This window comes from Eleginops maclovinus, chromosome 3 (assembly GCF_036324505.1).
Source record: "Eleginops maclovinus isolate JMC-PN-2008 ecotype Puerto Natales chromosome 3, JC_Emac_rtc_rv5, whole genome shotgun sequence".
Lineage (NCBI taxonomy): Eukaryota > Metazoa > Chordata > Actinopteri > Perciformes > Eleginopidae > Eleginops > Eleginops maclovinus.
In genome coordinates this window covers 9,793,285-9,815,402 of record NC_086351.1, presented here as the reverse complement: position 1 = coordinate 9,815,402, position 22,118 = coordinate 9,793,285, and the positions used below count along the sequence as shown (strand labels likewise).

Genomic DNA, 22,118 nt, shown 5'->3' with positions numbered 1-22,118 from the left:
AAGATGCAGTAGTCCCTTCAGAGACAAGAAATTGTACTTAAGATGCATTAGAGCAGATGGAAGCAGTGTCACATCCTTGACAAGGGGCCTGAGATTCCTAGAGGTGCTCCTAGACCCTGAGGATTATCTGGAGTGCCTTTCCCTGCTATTATCATACCTACAGCCTAGTTTTAGTCACAGTGATGCAGCCCATGTTCAGTGAGGAAGGATGAGAGGTGGCCAAAGCAAACTCATGTCATCTCCTTATCACATGCAGCTTAAGATGGGCATTCATATTTTGGCAATATTTCAGTAATAACAGATGGGGATTTTCCCCTTTCTATCAAGAGACCCATTTACAAACATGCAGCTAGTGGTTGTGCCCCACTTGTCACAGAGTCTCAGTAGCACTTTTAACAGCTATATATACAACAAGGATAGTGTGTCATGTGGATTCAGTTTCTCCGCACTGAGAGTTAAATGCATATGTGAGTGTGTGTGCAAGTGCCTGGATGCCACTCACTCACCAGCAGATCAAGTGTTAGATATGTTATTGGGACATTTCAGATCTGATCGGTCTGGTGATCGGTCTTGTGTGTGTGGCAGACGTGTTGGTGAAGGTAGGGTAGAGTACTGACAGGTGGGCTTGCCTGGAAACAGCAGGGAAAGTGACGCAACAAGGTCAGGGGTGGATAGAGAGAGGAAAGGCACAGGGGTATGAGGGTAGGCTGGGGAACATAGTTGAAATTCAAGGGTAAGGTTTCCCAACCTCTGCAGTGAAATGCATTGCGATGAGCTGCTCTGGCCTAATTATAGAGGAGCAGGTTTGGGGGATGGTGGTGTTTGGCAGAGAGGTTAGGAGTCACTGGGAAGGGATGAAAATGGGTGAATGTCAATTTTGAGAGCATACAAGGTGTCATGTGAGCATACGAAAAGGAGACAATCATTTTATCTCAAATCCCTTTAATGATAAGCAAAACTGGCGCCACATAATGTACATTTATATGAGTAGAAATCCTATGACAGTGTACTTATTGCATATATATTACAAATAAAGTGACTGGAGACAACATTGCAAACAGAGAACATTCATACAATATAAACACATTCATTCAGTTTATGTACAAAGTTGAGCTTATAAAGTGAGTCCTTACATTTCTCTGATATACAAAATGGTATTTTAATCACTTCTTACAGTTGCTTTCATTCAGCAAACATTCATACTGAAGCAGCTTTCACCAATTTTTGGAAAACACACATAAGTAATAAATAATGACATGAAGCCTCTTCTTTAACAAGAAGTGTAAAAAAGCTTCAAAGCACTTATTGTTAGGATATTTACGATTTGATTATTTATAATTTAGTAGATATGACAAGAAACCATACAGTATTTGTTACTAAGTTGAAAAAAAGCTAAAGATTCTTAAATTATGAATTCAAAACAATGGAAGCTCTTTATCACCTGAATATATATACAAAAACTGTGTAGAGAAAATACTCATTTTAATCATTTTAATCCAATCCATAATTTAATACCTAATTAAATCTTAGCTATAACGTTGTCACATCGAAAACAGATTCTTATCTTAGTTTTTATTCCAGAGGAAATGGAGAAGACACATTTTGTCGCTTAATTTGGACCAATTGTTTTCCCTTTACAGAAATGGGCTTTCATAATTCACTGTAAAGTTTTTTAAAAGTGTTTGAGCTTTTAAAATGGTTTTAATTATATACTTATGCTTACAGAAAGACTAATTTTATGTGGATGTATAACTTCAGACGGGATAACAAGTATTTTTGTGACACTTATAAAGTAGACTAAAATGTAAACACTCAACAGAATTCCTGTTGCTGTGTTCATCTATTTCCACAAAAAAAAAAAAAACACTAAAACAAAAATCTAATTCTGGAGGACTTTCTAATGTGTCGCTGAATTCTCTACAAACATTTTGATTAAGACCTTGTATGACTTCTCTGACAAATTAAATGCCGAGAATAAGCCTGGAGTCACCACCTTCAGAAAATAGATGTTTCCACTTCCTCTCAAACAAGACATCAAGAATACTGAGTGCACCTTTTATTATCATTCAAGTGCTAGGTGGCGCTATTCTTGTGTGGAAAGCATTTCTGCCAGGGGCTAAAAGGAAGGGAGAGAAGGATGAAGAGAAAACCTCCAAAAATAAGAATTCCTCCTGCTGAGCCAACGCAGGCCACAGACCAGGACAGCTCATGGTGTAAAGGTATGGAGTGATCACTGGACAGCAAGGCCAGCACAGACTGGTGGAATATCAGGACAGACAGGAGGACCAGCACACCTGCAAACAGAGAGGACGTTACAATGACATCACACTATATCTAATATGCACAAACAACTGACCCCAAATACCAAATAATCACTATCTTGCTAAACATCAGGTATGGATAGTACTTGAATGTAATACGGTAGAATGTGAGGTCCTACCTGATAGGATGAAACAGAAGGAGGCTGGCTTGAGAAAGAAGGGCACTCCTTTGCTGAGGGACATTCCGATACAGATGGAGCCCATTGCCATCATAGTCAGGCTCAAAAGGGCCAAGATAGCTGCTGCTAGATTCAGTTCTGTGAAGAAAAGCAGAAAGAAAGGAGAAGAGAATACATTGAGGACTCTACAGTGAGTGAGAATTTAGTGAAAAGAATGTTGTTAAAACCTGCAAATATATACAGTGAAACATATTTAACAAGGACTGCAGAAGTATTGTGTCAGGTACAACACCACCTCACAAAGTTTAATTCTACTGCGATTAAAGTTCCTTTTACTTCATTATAAAAACACACGCGTTGTGTGAATTGTGCCACTTCCCTTACTGGCTCTGCTTAAAACAGATCATATTGGCATTGCAAACCTGAACAGGTGCTACCGAAGAAGCCGATCAACATTTCCCAGCAACCAGTCTGCGTTTTTTCACCCTTCACCACACAGATATTATTATTATATTAATTAAACGCTGTAGATACAACATGAAGGAATGGGTTGTCATTGGCAGGAAACAGAAGCCAAAAAAATAGGTGAGATAAATAACAGTGAAATCAACACAGCTGTTTAATGTGATCCAGTTTTATGACTGATTCATGTGTTCTCCGTCAAATCTACGGCAGCAAGTGTGTGACCATAAGATTTATAAATGAACCTGCAGAGACTTTAATGTGGCTCCAAGTGAATCAATCATCACAGTGAACACATTTCATTAATGCAGTTGGCACCACTGCAGTATTTTTTAAGAGTCTCTATTGTTGGTGCCTGCCTGGCATCTACGAGCTCACTGCCAACTAGCAACTACTAACGTCATGCCTTTGTGAGGCTGTATTTAGGCACATACTGTAAACACACACACACATGCAAACACACACACACACACACACACACAAGCACACACACACACACACACACACACACACACACACACACACACACACACACACACACACACACACACACACACACACACACACACACACACACACACACACACACACACACACACACACACGTTATCATGCACAGAGTGTAGGTAAATGTTTAGCATGTACACCAAATCAGTAAAGCATGTCAGTATGATAACATTCGCTTATTTTCGCTTAATACAACGTTGCTTAGTTTATAACTTCTTTGTTTCATACATGAAGCACACCATTTGTTCTCAGAGCATGTACTGTTTATATTAAATGCCTGAGCTTCCTCTGTTTAGACTCTTGACTTTATGTGATGCAGGTATCAAACCAGCGCCAGTTGATCTTCGAATTGCACTGAAACTAGCGGCTGCCTGGACGGTAAGGTAAACACATTAATCAGTCTGATAGCTTATGGTTTGCTTTGGAAAATGGGTGGCAGTGGAAGTTAATGGGCTGAAACACGTAGAAAACACCAGCACGGTCCTCTGAGCACCCCAGTGAACGTCTTTATTGATAGAAGCTGCAATGTGACTGTTAGCATGCAATGCATCTGCATGTGTGACGGCAATTGCAGGGAGGAATTTAAATGGCTCACTTTTGTTAGTCGTCTTCTTGAATATGACTGCATTGTCCCCGGAGGTGAAGAATTTAAAGTAGGTGCAGTTGGTTACTGTAGGAAAAGAAAAAGATCAAAAACATGACATCAGAAACACTCATGTACAGATGCGCACGCACACACACACACACACACACACACACACACACACACACACACACACACACACACACACACACACACACACACACACACACACACACACACACACACACACACACACACACACACACACAGGCTCACATTCCTATGGATAGCTGCTGGTCTTCTGTTATGTGCCTCCTATGCATCCATGCACTCTGTCCTTCCAGGCATTATTCCTATTTATATCCAAGTGTGGAGCATTAGCTGCAATACTCAGAGACACACACAGCTACACACACACACACACACACACACACACACACACACACACACACACACACACACACACACACACACACACACACACACACACACACACACACACACACACACACACACACAAACACACACACACACACAGCCTAGCACTGCACATATGGTGCCGCCAGAGAGGGTGAGAGACAGCAAAACACTGAGGGTGGATGGCAGAGGGGAAATAGAGAGGGAGACAAGAAGAAGGGGCAGATGGAGGATAGAAATTGAGAAGCGTGGCTGAAGAAGAAGAAGGATTGAGGGGAAGGGGATATGTCGGGTGAGCAAATGATGAAGGGGGATGCAGGAAATATGGATAAAGGCTCAGAGCATGAGTAGTGAGGGAAGGAGGAGTGAGTTGGGGGCAGATGGATGAAGAGGAAAAGGAGGGGAGCCACAGATGGAGAAGGAGGTGAGGGGAGCAGGAGATGTCAAGGGAGGAGGAAACACAGAGGGGTTAGTTAATACTGCATTAGACACTCTCCCTCAGTCCCTGTCTGTCCCTCTTCCTCGTTCCCCCTCTCTATATTTAGACAAAAACTGTGAAGTAGTCAGATTCCACTTGGCTTCACAAGTGCATAGTGATGACTTTCACCCATTGAATATTCATTATGTTGTTCAAGATGACCACATGCTCATCACACATTTCTTTCACATACAAATATGTTCGAGCCTGAGCACATTTGTAAAAGTTTTACTGCAGCAGACATGCCATTTATCAGCTTACTGATTTTCTGTAACACATCATGCTATCACAGTCAACTGGTTTTGCTCTCGCTACCCCTGCTGAGGCTATAATTATTGAGCTGTCATGTCCCTCTCCAGCAGGAAGCAAAGACGGATAGTTGGTCTGAGATGACAGGGCCGGCATCAGCGGGGCCGCACTTTGCTTGGGACGGAAGCCAAAGGCATGTAAACAGCGATGTGACACAGAGAAGCAGAGATGGCAAAAACAGTTGTTTCCCTCAAAACATGACAAGCCCACGGCCATCTGTGACAGGCGGCGTGGGCCAACAGTGTAAGGACGTGTGAGAAATATTGTCAGAAGCATACTCTCACACACCAACAGACCGTCTCAGAGGCATAGATATACTGTATATCTGCTAGCTTAAAGCAACCAGAGAGGCAGGGCATTTTGACAGGTAAGATGAATTAGCTCTTGACGACAGCGTAGAAAAACAATGATACACATCCTAATTCAAGGTGATGTATGTGAATAGTATTTATGTATATGGGATCCACGTGTATATCTGCTAGATGAGTAGATTTTTTTTGTTTCTTCAGAGCTCTGCTGTGTCTCAGCAGATACTGGGAGATAGGCAGTGATTCTTGGAGCAACATCTATCTCCATCTCCCTTTACCAATACCTGCCTCTCTCTATCTCCAGACTTGCTATTCAGACAGAAGTAGGTCATGTGGAGATATTCAACGCACTCTGGAGAATCTAACCACGGTCAAGTTGAATAAAGTGCTTTTAGAAAGGAGCTGTCACAACTCTAACCAAGGATGTTCGTCAACACAACAAACCTGTGGTCTGCCCTGTATCCCCTGTCTGTACTGTGTGTACAGCAGGAGATGATTAGGTACCCAGCCAAGGGAGAAACTTGAAATCGATGCTTCATTACCCTGACAATTTTGTGAATCACCAAGACGTTATTGTATGATCCTACCTGTACCTAGATACTGCTTTGTGTTGTTACAATAGCATAATAATTGAAAACCGCTTTACTCCGGTCCTCCTCCTGCTCTGATTCCAAGCATCGCTTTTCTTTAATGATTCAATTTGCACATTATCTGTAGGATGACCTAGATGCATATGTATGCAGGCAGCTTTACATACACAACTATCCTCCCACTGTCTATTTGCAAGGTTACAGTATATGTACGTATAAATAAAGGGAGATAAGATATCAAATCTTTACTAAAAATCATAAATATCTTCCTCATAAATCAGTAGATTGTATTTGGGATGGGATTAAAATGAAGTGTTGCCATAGCCTTCCTCAATTCCTTATGGGCTCAGATAAAAGACCTAGAGATGTAAGCATATTCCCAGAGGGCATGCATCGTATTAGTTATGCCTGCTCCCTCTGTTTTCACATCAGTGGTGATGGAAAAGAAGAATCGTGGCGATTTAATGTACATGTTTTTTCCCTCAATGATGTCAACAGCTTGCAACCTCTAAGATTCATCCTTTGACCCTCTCCCATTAATTCACTCCTATACTGTAGGGTGGAGGCAGCCTTGAGGTAGAATTGAATGGCCGGGCAATTCAGTTTGCAGAGAGGCAGACATGAGCAGACAGTCAGAGAAACAAAGTAGACACATGCCCTCCAGAAACCTCACCTGCTAACCTCCTAGACAGCACAAACAGATAAACACAATCTCTCACAGACACACAACTGCACTCCCGCCAGGGGTCTCACCTCCATTTAGTTCAGCAGGGCCGCAGCTCTCCCTGTCAGGGTCTATGTCAGCAACATATAGGGTGCGGATGCAGCCCTTCCACAGGCCATAATATGCCATCTGGCAGGTCTGGTTGCCACTGAAATTCTTTGGTTGTGCCAGCTCCACCCAGAACTCTGTCCCCATGCCCAACACGGTAAGGGTCCCGCCAATGATAGCCACAAAGAAAGCCAGCTTGATCTTTCCTTCCTGGCTGTCACTCATCTTGTGGACCCTCCTTCCCTGTCCCCTTCCACCTTTGATTCCAGCTAAACCCCCACCTTGTACAGCCCCTGCCACCCCGATACGACCATCATCATCGGGCTGTACGAAGAAGTTGGACCACATGATGATCTCAACTGGCCAGACCCGACGAAGACAAGGGGTGAGGGGGAGGCTTATTATAACTGGAGCAAATTAATAGATGAAAAGATGGGAGGATGGTTTAGTCGAAAGAAAAGAGCAGATTTGGAAGTGTAAAAACAATATATTAAAAAGGAGGAGACACAGCTATCAACTATCCTGTGATTGATGGGTAAATTAAGCAAAAGTGGTCAGAGGAAACAAAGGATCAAATGAGAATAAGTTGACAGTAAAATGAATTAGACAGAAAGAAATATGAACAGAGCCATGAACAGAGCTACAAGGTATTGAGGGGCGGATGAAGTAAAGAAATTATAAAATGGGTGGAGACGGAGGTAAGGACCAGGAGAGCCGGTGTCTGTTTTCCGTCCAATCCCCTGAAATAGAGAGATGAAACAGAAAGATGAAAGAGCAGCCAGCATATGCTTCACAAGAGCAAAATCCTTTCATCAGCAGCATAATATTTAATTTCCAAGAGCTTTATCAGCATCTACAGTATTCCCTCCCTAAAAGCCATATGACATGCTCAAGGCCAACAATAGATAAGCCATATGGTGTTTCCCTGAAAGGCAGATTTTGCTTCAGATGAGGAAACAATTGGGCTGGATGAGCCGGTGGAGTCGGGTGGTGCCGGTTCAAGGTGAGAGATAACACTGCAGCGCCAGACTGGACCACCCATCTTCTATTTTCCCAGAGCAGTTGACAACAGAGCTCTTCTCCGAGCAGGTACACTATCTCTGGCTTAGACACAGATCCCCTTTGATCTGAGGGGATAATGGGTTGCCACAAATATCTCCCGTCCTGCATTACGTGTACCAGAAAACACTTGGTATCTGCAGCCATGACGGTCTTATTGAGCGTGTGTGTGTGTGTGTGTGTGTGTGTGTGTGTGTGTGTGTGTGTGTGTGTGTGTGTGTGTGTGTGTGTGTGTGTGTGTGTGTGTGTGTTTTTTTTTGTTGTGTGGCATGTTCACTGTAAGTAGGTCCAGGCTCGTGGAGTCGTTTCTGTTCTATTCCAAACTGTGCGGGAGGGGCATTTTGGAACAGATTAAACAACGTGATTGACAGGACCCAACGATGTAGCTGCTCTGTGCAGGGAGCATTAGAGGTGATAATTCATGGCTGAACCCTCTGACAGAAAGGGGCCTGCAGTAATTAACTCTGCTGTGCAGTCCAACAGGTCACATAGTGGAGGCAAGAGGCCTGGCCAGTCAGAGAGGCAGCACGAGGAGGCCACACACAGTTGGTGGATCACTTAATTCAGGGGTTTTGCGCTGACTGCATCAGAGTTTTTATATAGGCAACGCACCACATGAACCCGCTAAGTGAATGGACACAAGTCTATTGTGTACCATATTTTTCAGATATAAAGAGCAGTATACATTTAGTTTTGTATTACATTTTATTACATTAAAAGTCATTTATCAAATTAAACTCCAACCATCCTTTGGTCATAGCTGTTTTTTGTTTCTTTTCTCTGATTTGTAAACAGAAGATCTCTGGATTTTCCGACGGCTGTACTGACACACTGTACTGTTTTAGGAACTTGTTAGAAGTCGTTTTTTAGACATTGTTTGACAATTTAAAAACTGATAAAAGAGAAATGTGTGCAGACTAATTGATAATTAGTTGATACATTTTTCAAAGCAATAAACTTTATATTCAAGCAAATTCTTCATATCTGTAAATAAAAAACCTTAAATAACTAATAATGTCAGCTATGCTTAAAAATGCATACTCTATTTACAAGAGTAAACTCAATTTTCTACGGAAGGTCATGTGACACTAATAAAAGTTCCAACAATCACACAATGGATTTGTGACACGTCGTTGATAGAGATATTAATCACAACTCAAAATAATATAAATGTGTTACCTGATCCTAACTTAGAGCAAGCACTGGAAAGAGATTTAATCTCTTAATATTAAGAGCTAATCTTAAATATCAAATGTCTCTAATGAGCCAAAGCTTTGGAATAACAGCTGTGCATGTGATTACTCCCCCAGCATTAAGAGTAATAAAGAATAAGACAGCAGCTGCTGACAGCCAAGTTAGTAGTCATAGAGTTACAAAGCTCGATCACATTACATCCATATTAACCACGGGATGATCGAAGGGGTCAAAGCATGGCAGGCTGACCCACTGGAGGGGTAACACTCATATCTTCATGTTGTTCTAAAACACCCTAAGCAGTGTATAGGCTTATGTGTGTTTTTTCAAATTTGATGATGCAACAAAAAAAAGACGGTGCACTGACTTGGGGACAAATGGGTGCATTTTCAGTGAGGAAAGTTAGGAACTCTTACTAGAGTTTCACCAAAGACAGCCACAGCCCCCTGTGTGACATGTGTACACAAGAAAGCAAAAACTAGAGCAAAAAGAAGAATAAGTCTGACCTGGTTGGTGTGTGTTGTTCAGTTCAGGAGGAAGAGACGCTTGAAACTTAATAGAGGGGGAGCGTGGTGATGGGAGAGTAAGTGAGAGAGTGAGAGGGAGGTACATGAGGGTTATGGAAAGTAAGTGTAACAGGGGAGGGGGCTGTAGGCTGGTTGGTTAACACTGTTGATTACTAAATGTGTGTGTTTGCACGGATGTTCTCCCCTCAGACTGTACCTTCCATCTCAACAGCACCCTGTACACACTCCACACATGTTTGAATGTTCAATGAATGAGCAGAGGTGTTGCGGTGTGGTTCGGTCACATGACCACAGCCATGATTAAAAACATGCCTGTATCTGTGCCAGCCTCGCTGTTTGTGTGAGTGTCTATTTTAGCCTGCCACCTGTTAATGACATTAAGTTAGACTGAAGGAGGAGCCTGTGTTTATATGAGAGGGGCCAGGATAGCGTTTTACAGCAACATAATCTACTATGTGAGGTAAGTGCAAATCTGACACAGAGAGTGAAAGTGAAACGGAGAGGGCAGCAGAGAGGGAGGGACAGAAATGGGGGGGGGAAAGTGCAGGAAATGACAGAAGATGGGAAAACAAAGGTGAAAGAGAGATATAAAGGCAAAGAAACACTAGGTGCACATATGGATCATCTTGCTGAAAATGAAATACTTTAGAGAAGAAATTGAAAATGCGCAGCCCATTTCATTCTTCACTGAACAAGATCCAGAGAGATTTCAGAGACTCACTCTGGTCTTGTGGAAAGCTTTGCTCGTGGCCCAGCCCTGCTTGGCTTCTCCACAGTTTAGGTTACATACGTGGCACACCAAAAGGGAAGCCAACCCCAGCGGCCAGCCACACTCAGGGAGGGCTGGAAGGGGGGAAGGGGCGAGAGGAAAAGGGGTGGCGAGCGTGATGCAAACTGAGAGTGAGTCGGGAACAGAGAGACAGAATAGGAGAGAATCAGAGAAAAGGGACGAAACAGGCTGTAGGCTGTGACAGGAAAATAAACACCTACAATGTCCAAAACAACAGTCTTCCTGTTACTTTTTAGGACAGATTGTTGTTGCAGCCACATTAAAATTGGAAGATGGATTTTCTCAGAGAGAAAGGAACATGTAGGTCATGACAGTCATGATAAATGGATTCATCTGGGTTACAGCTATTAGTTTTAACGCACATATGTGTGTCTATTCTTTAAAATGACTTTGCTTCTAATTATGCAGCCTATCTCTGCTCCCCCTTCATATGAGATTGATAGAAAGTGTCCACTGGTGGTCTGAGGCCATCAATAATCTACAGTATGCTGATGCTAACAATCTTGTCTGCACATCACTCAAGTGGCCCTGTCAGCAGTGCTAGTTTATGCTTGAACACACTGAAGATCACACATGTGTGCTTATGTATGCAGCCATGCGCACACTGACCACACATGTGCACATTACAGCTGCAACTATTTCTTAGTCCAACATTATAAAATGAATGTTGACGACATGCCAGATTAAAGCACAAAATGTCCAAGAATATAAAAAAATATATACTAATAAACCACACTGAACAACATCGGCATGTAGATTATCTTGAGTCAATCCCAAATGTATGACTCAAATGTACCAACTGCACTGTTTAAAATAATCCCCAACAATTATGCTATTTGCTCCATTTAAGTTACAATTTTCTCAAAGACCCAGCTGTTAAAGAATTTAGTCTTTTTTTTCAATGATCAATATATATCTTGGCCTTTATTGAAAGATGTCACTCTTCAGCAGAAACAAAGGTCTTGTAGAAGTCAGCCACACAGTATTGACACACACACTGTTGGTTTGTATGGGATGTGGTGTTACTTAACAATGACCCTATTTTGGTCATTTCAAATTGTCCCAGTGACAGCAAGACCCCATACCAGCACCTTGAAACAAAATGGAATTTAGCCATCATTCATTTTATTTTACACACCTGCGCGTTATTGTGACATGACACAATATATGTTGTGATAAAAAGCCTTTTCGCATTGAACCTGACAATCCTTTTCAATGGGATTCTCAATTTCCTTTAATCTATACGCTGAATGCACACTGCTATAAGTACACAGAGTACTGCATCATCCTACTCCAGCAATGCACTCTCCCACTGCTGCAGTGTTCTATCTTTCTGAATGAGGATCAATGGGGAGGCACTGCCTAGAATGACAATGACCACCGCTAGAGTTTTACATTCCCCACTAGAGGGAGATAATGTATGTGCAATCTTCACTGCAGCATCAGGCCTGGGGAGGGCTGCTAATAACGTTTAATCGGTTTTGTGTTTGGCAGCCTGAACGTTCTGATCTGTGAGAGAGGCAGGGTCAGTTTTACATGTTTCCTCTGGTGGATATGGCTTCAGCAGCCTGGGAGAGCTGCTGTTTTATCTGAGCCCTGCGGGAACAACAGGGGTAGAGAGCGTGTTGCATCAGTGGCCCTGCTGCTGGCTTCTGTGCAGTGGGGTGCAGCGATGCAGACGGAGATGGGCAGTATAGAGCTGACACAGGACATTATTTCATGTCAGAGATTTGTTGATTCCCTGTTACTGTTTTTCAGATACAGTCCCAGGTGGACAGGGCGTATAGTTGATGCTGATGTCCAAAACGGTGTACTCTTGTGGATTGACTTGAATATAAATAAGTAAGCCCAGAAAAAGATAAAAAACTTTACCTGACTTATAAAGGATTCGTCACCGCATGCAGCTCCAACTCTAGGAAGAGCAATACATGATTATGTTATCAGATGTTATGTTAACAAATGACTCCCAAACGATACAACATTGTATTACCATACTGGACAAAAGCGAAACGCTTCGTTTCATTGGATTATTGGTCAGTTTTCTTTTGAATATGAATATTGTTAAATGTTTTTCTTTTCATTAAAAACACTCATTTATTTTCAATGGCTCCCATGCCAAATTACTGTTGTTTTAATACGTGTGTTTTATAATTTAAATGTATGTTTAATTGTAATAAAAACAGCAACGATATTCTTTTAAATATTATTGTAAGATCAATCCACACTTCATTGATCAAAAAATTGTATTACAGGCCTAAGTGTGTTCACATTTTCACTCATTTGGGCAGGCAGGAAAGCTCTGAAAGGTCCCTTAGTGAAGCCGTGTCGTTAAATAGGTCAAAAATAATATCGTAAAAATAATTTCTACATGTTTTTCACCTTCATTTATGATTTTGTGTGCCCGTATGTTAATGATGTAAGAGGTCCTTACCTCAAGGATTTGAACAGGTGTGATCTGCTACTTCTGTCTTGTCGACCGTCTCCCTCCATTTCCAAGGAGTCTTCCATCCTCGGCTGCTATCATTAAAGATCGCAGCCTATAATTGGTACAAAAGAGATTGCGAGGGAATTATGCTTGTTTCTGTTAGCATCTCACGGTTTTCAGCAATCTGTTTAGGTAGATACACAGTGTAACTCATGACTGGCCTTAGTGTATCTTAATCATGAACATGTCATTTTCCCCAGGATTCGTTTGCTTCAGTCTAGATCGCCTGCAGTGCTTGATAAATTATGCCATCAGCTGAGTGAAAGTGCCTGGACATGGCTCCAGTCTAATCCATTTCCATAATCAACTGTGAGCGTCATCACTCGCTGGGTGAATAAAAGTGTGCTGTAGCCAGGTGGGTGGGTGTGGGTGCACAAGAGAGGAAGCATAAAGAAGAAAGCCATCATGTAAATTCAGTTTTTAATCAACATTTGAAAACAAATTGGACCAATGAAAGACTGTTTTGGATTTTTATAAACTAGGTGTTTTTAAATCATTTAAGAAATCACATTTTTTTTCAGAAAAAAAAAAATTAAATGACAGCGACACTGAGAAAGCAGGTATCAGAAAAGTAAGGGTAACATACCATAAGTGTTATCACTGACACACTTTCTCAGCAATGTCTTAAGCCACCTAAATGAAAGCAGTCTCAAGCCCGTACAGTGTGAACATGTGGTCTTCAGAATCAAGAGTAGATGATGGGGGAGATGAGAGAAAAGCAGTTTTTGACTAAGAACAAAGTTTTTAACATCCAATCTACCCCTTACATTTAGAGAAAAGACCCCTCTACAACAGTAACAGACTAAAACAATGAAAGCTAAATGTGAAATGATTGTTTATTAAAATGTAGATGTATAATAGCAATTATTTGTCTGCAGGTTTTCCTTTTTTAATTAGTCTCTTGAGAGCACAAACATCCAAAACAAGACATTGTAATTTCAGTTTTAATATTTGGTTCGGACACCTATCAATTTAATCGAGTGTGTGTCTCCTAAACACATCAGGCTGGAAGTTGACAGAACAAAGAAAAGTTGGATGTTTTGCTTTCACGCCATGAGTCGTGGGTATTAGACACGTGTTTATTTGGTCTTGTCAAAGAGGTGAGACGTTGCACAAAGAAACAGCCGGGTCCAACACATCTGACAATGCAAATCTGCTGCCAAAGAAGGAAAAATGAAAACGAGTGATGCAAGGCTGTAGTACAAGATAGTGACATTTATAAACATACAGATGTCATTGAAAGAGGGGCAAGCCTAATTAGTTTTCCTTAGCGAATTGACATGTAATAACATTAAGGCTTTTTGGTAAGGAAGAGATCAATCCCCTAATAAACACCAATCCTCATCTTCCTTCAATTTTCCACTTTAATTAAATCAGGACTGAACCTCTGAGACAATGAAACCTCATCTGTTAAAAGCTGTGTACTAAAGACGGATGTGAAAAAAAGTTACAGAAAAAAAAAAAATCAAACTGGCATAATTGAAAAAAGGTCTTTCCTGCAGCTCCTGCGGCTTGAACACAATGTGATATTACAGCTCATATCATATCAGTGAAGCTACACACAGTATTGAAACAATTACAGATGACATTCAGATAGAGTCCAATTAGACAACATATTCTCTACCAATCATTCTGAGGGGGCAGTAGTCAAATGAAAATAAAGAAACATGAAGAAATATAGTCCAAATAAAGAAAAAAAAAAGAGTTATCTCGCCTTACTAACGACAGTGGGGAAACAGAAGTGGATGTTACAGCTACTGTATATCTAGATTAGATGTCAAACAAAACGCCCTCCTCTTCCTCTCCATCTCCCCCCACTCACAAAGAAACACTCCTTTCTCTGTTTTCTCTATCCCTCTCTCCACCAGAATAGTCCAGTTAGTTCCCCACTGCAACTCCTTCCTAATGTACTTAAAACAGGCTACCTCCATTTAAATACAAACCTAGAGTGTGGCTCCCCCCTCCCACCCCAAAATGACATCCTCACAAAGTATAAAAATCGTTGACCCCTCCCTGGACCCATTATTACACACATTTTCCAAAAATCTTTTGACTCCCCCACCCACCTAAACCTAGCCCCCTCTGGTATGGACTGAATAGAAACCCTCCAAACTGTGCTCCTCTTCCAATTTCCAAATATCAGTGTTAACCGCTTGACATTTCACCAAGATCTCAAATGATGAATTGGATATTACCAAAGCCATTTGTCAAATGATAAGTACTCTCAGATCCACCTAAAATGTTGCTGTCAATCAGGGGGCTGACTTTTAGATGGGCAATTCATGTTCCCTCCCCCCCTCCCCTGTCCCCTCTTCTCTTCACGGGTCCTCTACCAGAAGTCTCGGCGGTGATAAGCATCTGGATCGCAGTATTTGGTCACCACCACCCTGTTGGCAAACTTCCTTCCCGTCAGCCCCTGCATGGCCTTCTGGGAGTCAAAAACGGACATGAACTCCACAAAGATCTACAAGGGAGGGAAAAAGTAACCATTAAAATAAGGTTATATCCAAGACATCATTCTCGTGTGACAACAGGACTATCAGAGTTCGGATGATGGAAAGAAATGGAACAGTCCCTACCTTGCCGGTCCCGGGCACCTCCAGGCCGTCCACAGGTCGAGGGATCTCAATGCTCTTGACTTGGCCGTATTTGCTGCACTCGTCCCTGACGTCCTCCACAATCTCCTCATATTCGTCATCGTCCAGCAACTCCTCCGGGGCCACCATGTTCATCAGACACAGCACCTCAGTGGGCAGGCCACCCATCTGGGTCACTGAGCTGTTCAGACCCGGCACCTGCAGCGTCACTGGGGTCTGATTTATACTCGTCTGCAAGGACAGCCAGGAAGGTTAGGACAGGGTCGATGGAATATTTGAGATAATAATGTGCTCAGAGTGTTATAACTATCCGCAAGACATCTTCAATGTCATTCAATGGAGGACTTAATCAGCCAAAACAGAGGTGAAAGTGAAGACATGTCCAAAAATGTTTTACATATACAGTGAAGGTGCCAATTTTAGGAAACACTTTGCAGTCCTGGTTTACGGACTTTATGACAACTCTAGGTCTCACTAATCTCTAGACGGTTTTGGGTTAACTAAACCCCTAGGTACCACTTAAACTAAGCAACTATGTTTGGTAGTTCAAGAAAAACCAACCACACAAAACTTACATATTCACAACTGCTTTACATCCAGCCAAATGCCGTTTCCATTATCAGGTGGTAATTTACTGCATGCACAATCATTTTGCCGGAGCAGCTGAAGTATATACCGGCAGTTGAAAAACCATTATCCATTTGAGCAACTCTAAAAGAGCAGCCAGCCTCCCACCACCCTGCTGTCCTCTGTCCAGCCTTTGAATACTCACAAGAGTGGCGTTCTTGGATCCCACGCTGGCTCTCTGCACCAGGAGCTTCTTGTCTCCCAGCTGCATGCCGTTCAGCCCAGCAATAGCCTGTAATGAAATAAAGGTTTTAAATCATACCTTCAAAAACCCATAACTTTGTAGACGTTGGACAGTGTCTAAGTGTGAAGATGCCTGACAATCAAAAGCTGGGAATGATACACATCTTCATTCAGACCCCTTTTTTCTGTAGCATTGCGTTACCTGGTCGTTAAGGTTGACATCAACATATTCACAGAACGCATATCCTTTAGATAAGCCTGTAGCACTGTCCTTCACCAGGTTGAAAGCCTTCAGTGGGCCAAAGGACGTCAAGAGCTCCTTCACCTGAGACAAGAGGAGGAAGAGTTTAAAGACTACCACTAACTGCAGACATTATGTGAACAAAAACAGTTCAACCTTTAGTATTGCCACCAATGGCAGGGCTGTATTCCTGCAAGCAATAAAGCCTGATATCATCCTTCATTCAATATCATTTCTCCTTCAACGATTTGACTCTCCGTATTTTCATGTTTCAATAATGGTGAAAAGTAAAATCAATTTACTGATATTAGCAGTGCAAGAGCAGGCAGTACACAAGGTAATCTGGGAAACCAGTGGTCAATACAGGAGTCAAAGTATGATATGGAGGAATTGTCTACTAAAAGCTTTGGTTAGGGTATTTAATATGGTTTAGGAACGCTATCTGCAGCCATTTCACACTGAAATACTGACCTGGTCATCGTTCAGGTAGTTGGGCAAACCTCCGATGAAGAGCTTGTGGGCTGAGTCAGGAACAACTGTGGAAACGACACCTGAAGAACACACAATGGCAACAGTAAGACATATCAAAAGGGAAGCACAGAGAGCACGCTCCCGTGAGGTATTGGTTACGGTTTACTCATGAAATATGCCACAAGTACTTAGGGTTAAAAACCATTAATTGGCTGAGTACCAGGCACATAGACACTGGGGTTCTCGCTCATGCCGGGCAGAGGCTGGTAATCGTGCGGACGACGAATCTTGAGACTCTGGCCTTGAAAGATGATGCCATCAAAGGCCATTGCCTGTGTAGTTTCGTCCACTGAACGGAACTACACAGAGACAAAATGTGTGATTAAATTCAAAATTGCAAGAAACACTAATATACAAATTTCTTTGGGGTTTATCATTTCACCTCCAGGAAGGCAAAGTTCTTATCCTGGTTGATCTGTACAGCAAGAACAGGGTTTCCAGGGGCCTGAGTAAGACCACCCAAACGCATCTGGGCATTGAAAAAGTCCATCATTGACTCCTAAACAAAAACAGGGAAAAAAAGGTGAACGTTTTTTAAATGTTGAGGTGAATTTATTACAAATCACACATATTAAGTAGTTACATTAAGAATTCTAACAGGATTTTATTGAGTGAATTATCAAAATGTTGTCCTTTTCCATACCTCTGTGATACCAAAGGGGATGTTACCCACGTAGAGCCGACGGGCCTGCCGGGTCATCTGGCTGCCCACTACAGGTACCGGGGTGGGAGTCACAGCCAGGCCATCTGGAGTCATGGTCGGCAGCAGGGCTGTGGCCGGGATCTGGCCCGCAGCTAGAGGGCAAATCAAAAGGAAATATTTATAATTATAACTCCCACCAAACAGTATCTTTATGTGCTTATTCATTAGCAGTTTGCTGCAGTATGGTATGGATGCAATAACTACTGTAATGCAACATAACGGTAACAACTAAACAAACTTTTCAACTCTGAAACTAGGAAGCCTATTAAAAATGCATCGAACACAAAGAGAAAAGCGTGAAGCTTACCTTGCATGGCTTTGTACTGCATTGGAGTAATGTGTTCAAAACCCGGTGGAGGGACATCCCAGTACTTTTTCACCTTGTTCTTCTTCTTGGCCTCGCGGTGTGGAGAACGGCTGTTGGAAAACAATCAACATGTAACAGACATCTCTCATTAGCTCAGCAGTAGACTAGCAGACCAGATGATGGGTCAAATGTACAACAACATCAGGTAACTCTTGTTGAGGTAGCATCAATTTAATCTTAGAGCAGATGGTGGTAAAGGGAAAAGAATGGACACACAACCTCAACCAGGCAGATAGTTACACAATGAGTCAAAACTACAAAGAATCAGAGGCAGGTCATTAAATCGCAGTTGTTGCAATATTGCTCAAACCGGCTTTGTGTTAGTTTGCTGTATTACCTTCCAGCATTGTCCTGGGGGAAGCTGGTTGGTGAGCTGAAATGACATTGAAAATTAGAACCTGCATTTCTATGACCCTCTCCAAATACAAAACGCTGTTACGAGCCTTTGGCGATATGCATCCAAAGTGCAAAATCCTCATGTTCCGAAGTCAAGCCGGTCCATTCGGTGAGTCTCACACAAGACATGTAACACCATGAACGACTAGTGATGCAATGAAAGCAGAAATGATATCCTCAGAAATACACAACAGCTGCAAAGTTGAGGGCTCGGATTTTACATCCGCTCCTAACCGAGTGAACACCAGTAACTTGTTTTAAATTAGCACTAAGCGACGAGGAGCAACACTGGGGCAGAGGTCACATTCACAGCCAACACAAAGTAGAGCGTTGACAAAAGTCTATATTAGAGAGAATGCATTCAAGGAGTTACTAAGGAAATGTGTGGCGTCAAATGTCCTATAAACCTGCCTTATACAAACGCATTAACCAATAACCTTCTAACAATGACCAAAGACGTACGCATATTTTTCACAAGATATAAATCTAACCGTCTCCAAGAAGACGTACTGGTTCTGAGAATAGACAGGATTGTCACATTGCTGGGGGTAATCACCTTTCGCTAGTGTTCTGGGAGGGACTTGCACCTGTATAAAAATGTTCCCACATCCAAGGACCTAAACAGACTATCAAACAAAACAGCGCTGGCTACTCACAGGGCAATCACACACTAACGGCATGCTGCATGTGTCAAAGACATGTAATGCCAGACCAGAATAAATACTCAAATGATCTAAAATCAATTCTTCTGACATTAGTTCTGTTAATAGCCTGTGCATTTTTTGATTCTAGGAAGGATCTGAACTTCTTCGTGAAATCATGCAGGACAGTCTTGATATGGTCTGTATTAAATGATTACGAATATAACAAAGGTTGCAGCAGCTCCTTATTGTGCATGCAAGAGTTTTTTCCATTAAGCTTGAAGCAAATTGCTCCAATGTCATAGGCAGCTGTGACAGAGAGCTTAGGTACAGAGAACGCAAAAAATAACGACTCCAAAAATAGACTGCATCAAAGTCAATCCGTGAGCAAAATAATAACGATTTTTTTATTGGATAAATGCAGTCAATTTTCAGGAGAGAACAACTGGCATATTTAAACTCCTTCTGAATGAATCACTGATCTACGTCTACATTTTACAGACACAATTTGTTGTAGAAAAAACTGTCGAGCTTTAAAAATGTGCACTGTTGCCCAGAATGATATTTGTCAATGTTAATGAGACGAGATCAAACCCCAATACACAAGCTGAGAGCAAGTGAGGTGTTTATTCTCGACACGTTGGAAGTTTTTTCTGAAATGCCAGGGAGCTTACAAACAAAACATTCCGCGAAGCAGCAAGAAGCATTTCCAGCAAAATGCTACAGACCAAATATGCAACTCCTCATTCAAAAAGGAATCGTCTTTATACAACCCCTGTAAAGAAAATTAGTCAAGTATTTCGAACAAAAAACGCTTTAAAATGAAATGAAGGTAAATGGTTGAATCTGCTCTAAATAATTTGACCCAACTGGAAAATGTTTACTGATATAAGCAGATCTTTATGAACTCCTGTGTGTAGAGCATTTAAAAAACAAACGAGTCTTCCTTTTGAAAATAAAACAAATGTTTTGCACTTCCCTAGTCAAGCATTTGCTTTTATCAGTAGTATATTTGTAGTGTTCATGTCTAAAAAGGTCTAGTTACAAAAACTTGAAGGTGCATCACCATGCACTCCTACAACTGGCGTAACCTTTTACCTTTAGACAAAATACATGATGATGTGACTTTATGCTCAAACACAAGCTTAGTTTTCACAGGTTTTTTGGTCTGGGTGTAGTTGTGCATGAGGTACTCACCTGCGTCTGTGTCTGCGCTCCTTACTTTCCCCACGACGGTCCCTGCTGCGTCTATCCCTGTCTCTGCTCCTCCTTTTCCTCTCTCTGCTACGGCTACGGGAGGAAGACCGGCGGTGGTGGCGGTTCTCTTTGTCCCTTTCAGCTGCAGGAATAAAGTGAATGTTTACTTACAGAACAGTAAATAAACTGTAATACACAGCCAGTCAATGGATCAATGAAATCTTAGCAATTCATAGATACTGATTGTCATAGCTTACCGGTCAAAGAGTCTGAGAATACATCACCTTAGATGAAAATTAGACAGGCAATGAGCAACACTGCTGAGTATGAATCTGTCCAACATAATCCTTGTTCACATGTGGTAATAATAAAGTTGGATTATGGTATCAAGTACAAGAAAACAGCTTTCATGGTAGTGGTATGTCAAAAAGTTACCATTTAATGCAGTGTACCCAATCTGTTTAAATTGAAAACATATAAATGTAGTTTGACCTTTTGGTTCAAAGTGACACAATTTGTAATATGGCAAAATCGTAGAGTAGCATTGTCCGATACCTAGCAGCAGTGTACTGGGTGCATATGTAAATCTGGGTTAACGATATCAAATGTGAAATGAGGGTAATGGAGTCACAGGCGGTGTGGTAGAAAGCTGAAGGCAATAGTACGGTAAATTGCACTAGACAATTTTGCTGGACGCAACAGCTGCAAAGGATGAATGCTAGCCACCCGGGACATCGAGTCAGCTGGTAGAAGCAGTAGAATACCAGGATATAGACTGCCCCAGGCTTACAGAAACAAAGCCAGTTAACCTTTAAAAGGCCAAACCAGCTACCGTTACTCGGATTCATGATAGGCCATACGTTTGCTACACTCTCCAACATGACCGAAACAAGTTGTTCGATAAGCAACATCAATTCTAACATACATCACATCTCAAATGGTTCGAGAGTGTGGGCTAACGATTTAGCTTAACGCTCCATTAAATAGACAGGTCCACGGTTAGCTTAAACGATAGCGGCGACTACAATCAAACGGACCACTACCATTCCGAATTTCTGATGTGCAAATGGTTTATTTACCTTGTTTGTTTTCAGACAGCTGCCTTTCAAATTCGTCGAAGTCCGACATCTCTGTGAGTTGAAGGCTGATGCGCGTTCAGCTACTGCGTTGTTCAGTTAGCGATGGCTAGCTTAAGCTAGCAACAAAGTGAACAACACTTTAAAAGCAAGCGCCTCGCTGATGTAGCAAACGTAAGTTTGCTTCAACGTGTAACCCACTTAACCACACAACTACCAAAACACGTTACCTAGCACACGCATACGCGGTGTAGTATTGGTTTAGAACGTAACAGACAGAATCATTGAGAAAGAAAACGTGCTCGCATGGGTTAGCCTGCTAACGTTAGCTAACTAGCTTGTAGCAAAGTCCAGAAGAATAGGCCTGCTCGTGTGGAGCTCGTTAGCTAGGACGAAACACGAATGAATGATTATTTTTTTAAGCCAGATGCAAATTCCAGAGGGGGAACAGGTCCACAAAGCGAAGTTGTTTGACTATACGAGTCAAATGTTGCCCAATTAACTGTTTGGTGGCTAGCAAAAACAAAAACGATTTCGGTATGCCCGCTTTTTTGCTCCGTCTTCCAGGCACTCCGTGACACCGGAAGTTGATGAATGTCAGGTTTCCGGTGAGTGATAAAGACCCCATCCTTCAACGC

The 22,118-nt window shown here is 41.9% G+C and overlaps 2 protein-coding genes across 9 annotated transcripts; both read right to left on the bottom strand.

Annotated features, from left to right (window-relative positions):
* Positions 1 to 943: 943 nt before the first annotated feature.
* Positions 944 to 13,109, bottom strand: cacng6b (calcium channel, voltage-dependent, gamma subunit 6b). Of its 2 annotated transcripts, XM_063879247.1 has the most exons (6): positions 12,868 to 13,109; positions 12,309 to 12,348; positions 6,848 to 7,606; positions 4,005 to 4,079; positions 2,441 to 2,578; positions 944 to 2,294 (listed from the first exon to the last, which is right to left on the bottom strand). In XM_063879247.1, the coding sequence occupies exons 3-6, from the start codon at positions 7,212 to 7,214 to the stop codon at positions 2,074 to 2,076; spliced, it is 801 nt and encodes a 266-aa protein (XP_063735317.1). In that variant the 5' UTR covers positions 7,215 to 7,606; positions 12,309 to 12,348; positions 12,868 to 13,109; the 3' UTR covers positions 944 to 2,073. The 2 variants fall into 2 exon arrangements, with proteins under 2 accessions (XP_063735317.1, XP_063735316.1); XM_063879246.1 differs by lacking the exons at positions 12,309 to 12,348; positions 12,868 to 13,109 and adding an exon at positions 9,626 to 9,699.
* A 218-nt stretch (positions 13,110 to 13,327) lies between these two features.
* u2af2a (U2 small nuclear RNA auxiliary factor 2a) lies at positions 13,328 to 22,082 on the bottom strand. 7 transcript variants are annotated; one of them, XM_063879227.1, is made up of 13 exons: positions 21,484 to 22,082; positions 20,662 to 20,688; positions 20,405 to 20,546; positions 18,508 to 18,543; positions 18,111 to 18,220; positions 17,744 to 17,895; positions 17,483 to 17,599; positions 17,243 to 17,399; positions 17,041 to 17,120; positions 16,531 to 16,653; positions 16,291 to 16,377; positions 15,501 to 15,749; positions 13,328 to 15,385 (listed from the first exon to the last, which is right to left on the bottom strand). In XM_063879227.1, exons 1-13 carry the CDS (start codon positions 21,530 to 21,532, stop codon positions 15,251 to 15,253), a joined length of 1,464 nt encoding a protein of 487 aa, XP_063735297.1. In that variant the 5' UTR covers positions 21,533 to 22,082; the 3' UTR covers positions 13,328 to 15,250. The 7 variants fall into 7 exon arrangements, with proteins under 7 accessions (XP_063735297.1, XP_063735298.1, XP_063735300.1 ...); XM_063879228.1 differs by having other exon boundaries at positions 17,261 to 17,399; XM_063879230.1 differs by lacking the exon at positions 18,508 to 18,543.
* Between the last annotated feature and the right edge of the window lie 36 nt (positions 22,083 to 22,118).

Bases quoted from the DNA above. Each gene is read 5' to 3' on its own strand.
- cacng6b (XM_063879247.1), bottom strand. From the start codon at position 7,214: ATGTGGTCCAACTTCTTCGTACAGCCCGATGATGATGGTCGTATCGGG. The intron at 2,579-4,004 runs GTGAGCCATTTA...TTTTCTTCACAG, and splicing joins CAAGAAGACGACTAACAAAA to AACTGAATCTAGCAGCAGCT. The intron at 2,295-2,440 runs GTAGGACCTCAC...CTCTGTTTGCAG, and splicing joins CTTCTGTTTCATCCTATCAG to GTGTGCTGGTCCTCCTGTCT.
- u2af2a (XM_063879227.1), bottom strand. From the start codon at position 21,532: ATGTCGGACTTCGACGAATTTGAAAGGCAGCTGTCTGAAAACAAACAA. The intron at 18,221-18,507 runs GTAATACAGCAA...GTTTTCCAACAG, and splicing joins CCCCAGGACAATGCTGGAAG to CCGTTCTCCACACCGCGAGG. The intron at 16,654-17,040 runs GTCAGTATTTCA...CTCTTGTCTCAG, and splicing joins ACTACCTGAACGATGACCAG to GTGAAGGAGCTCTTGACGTC.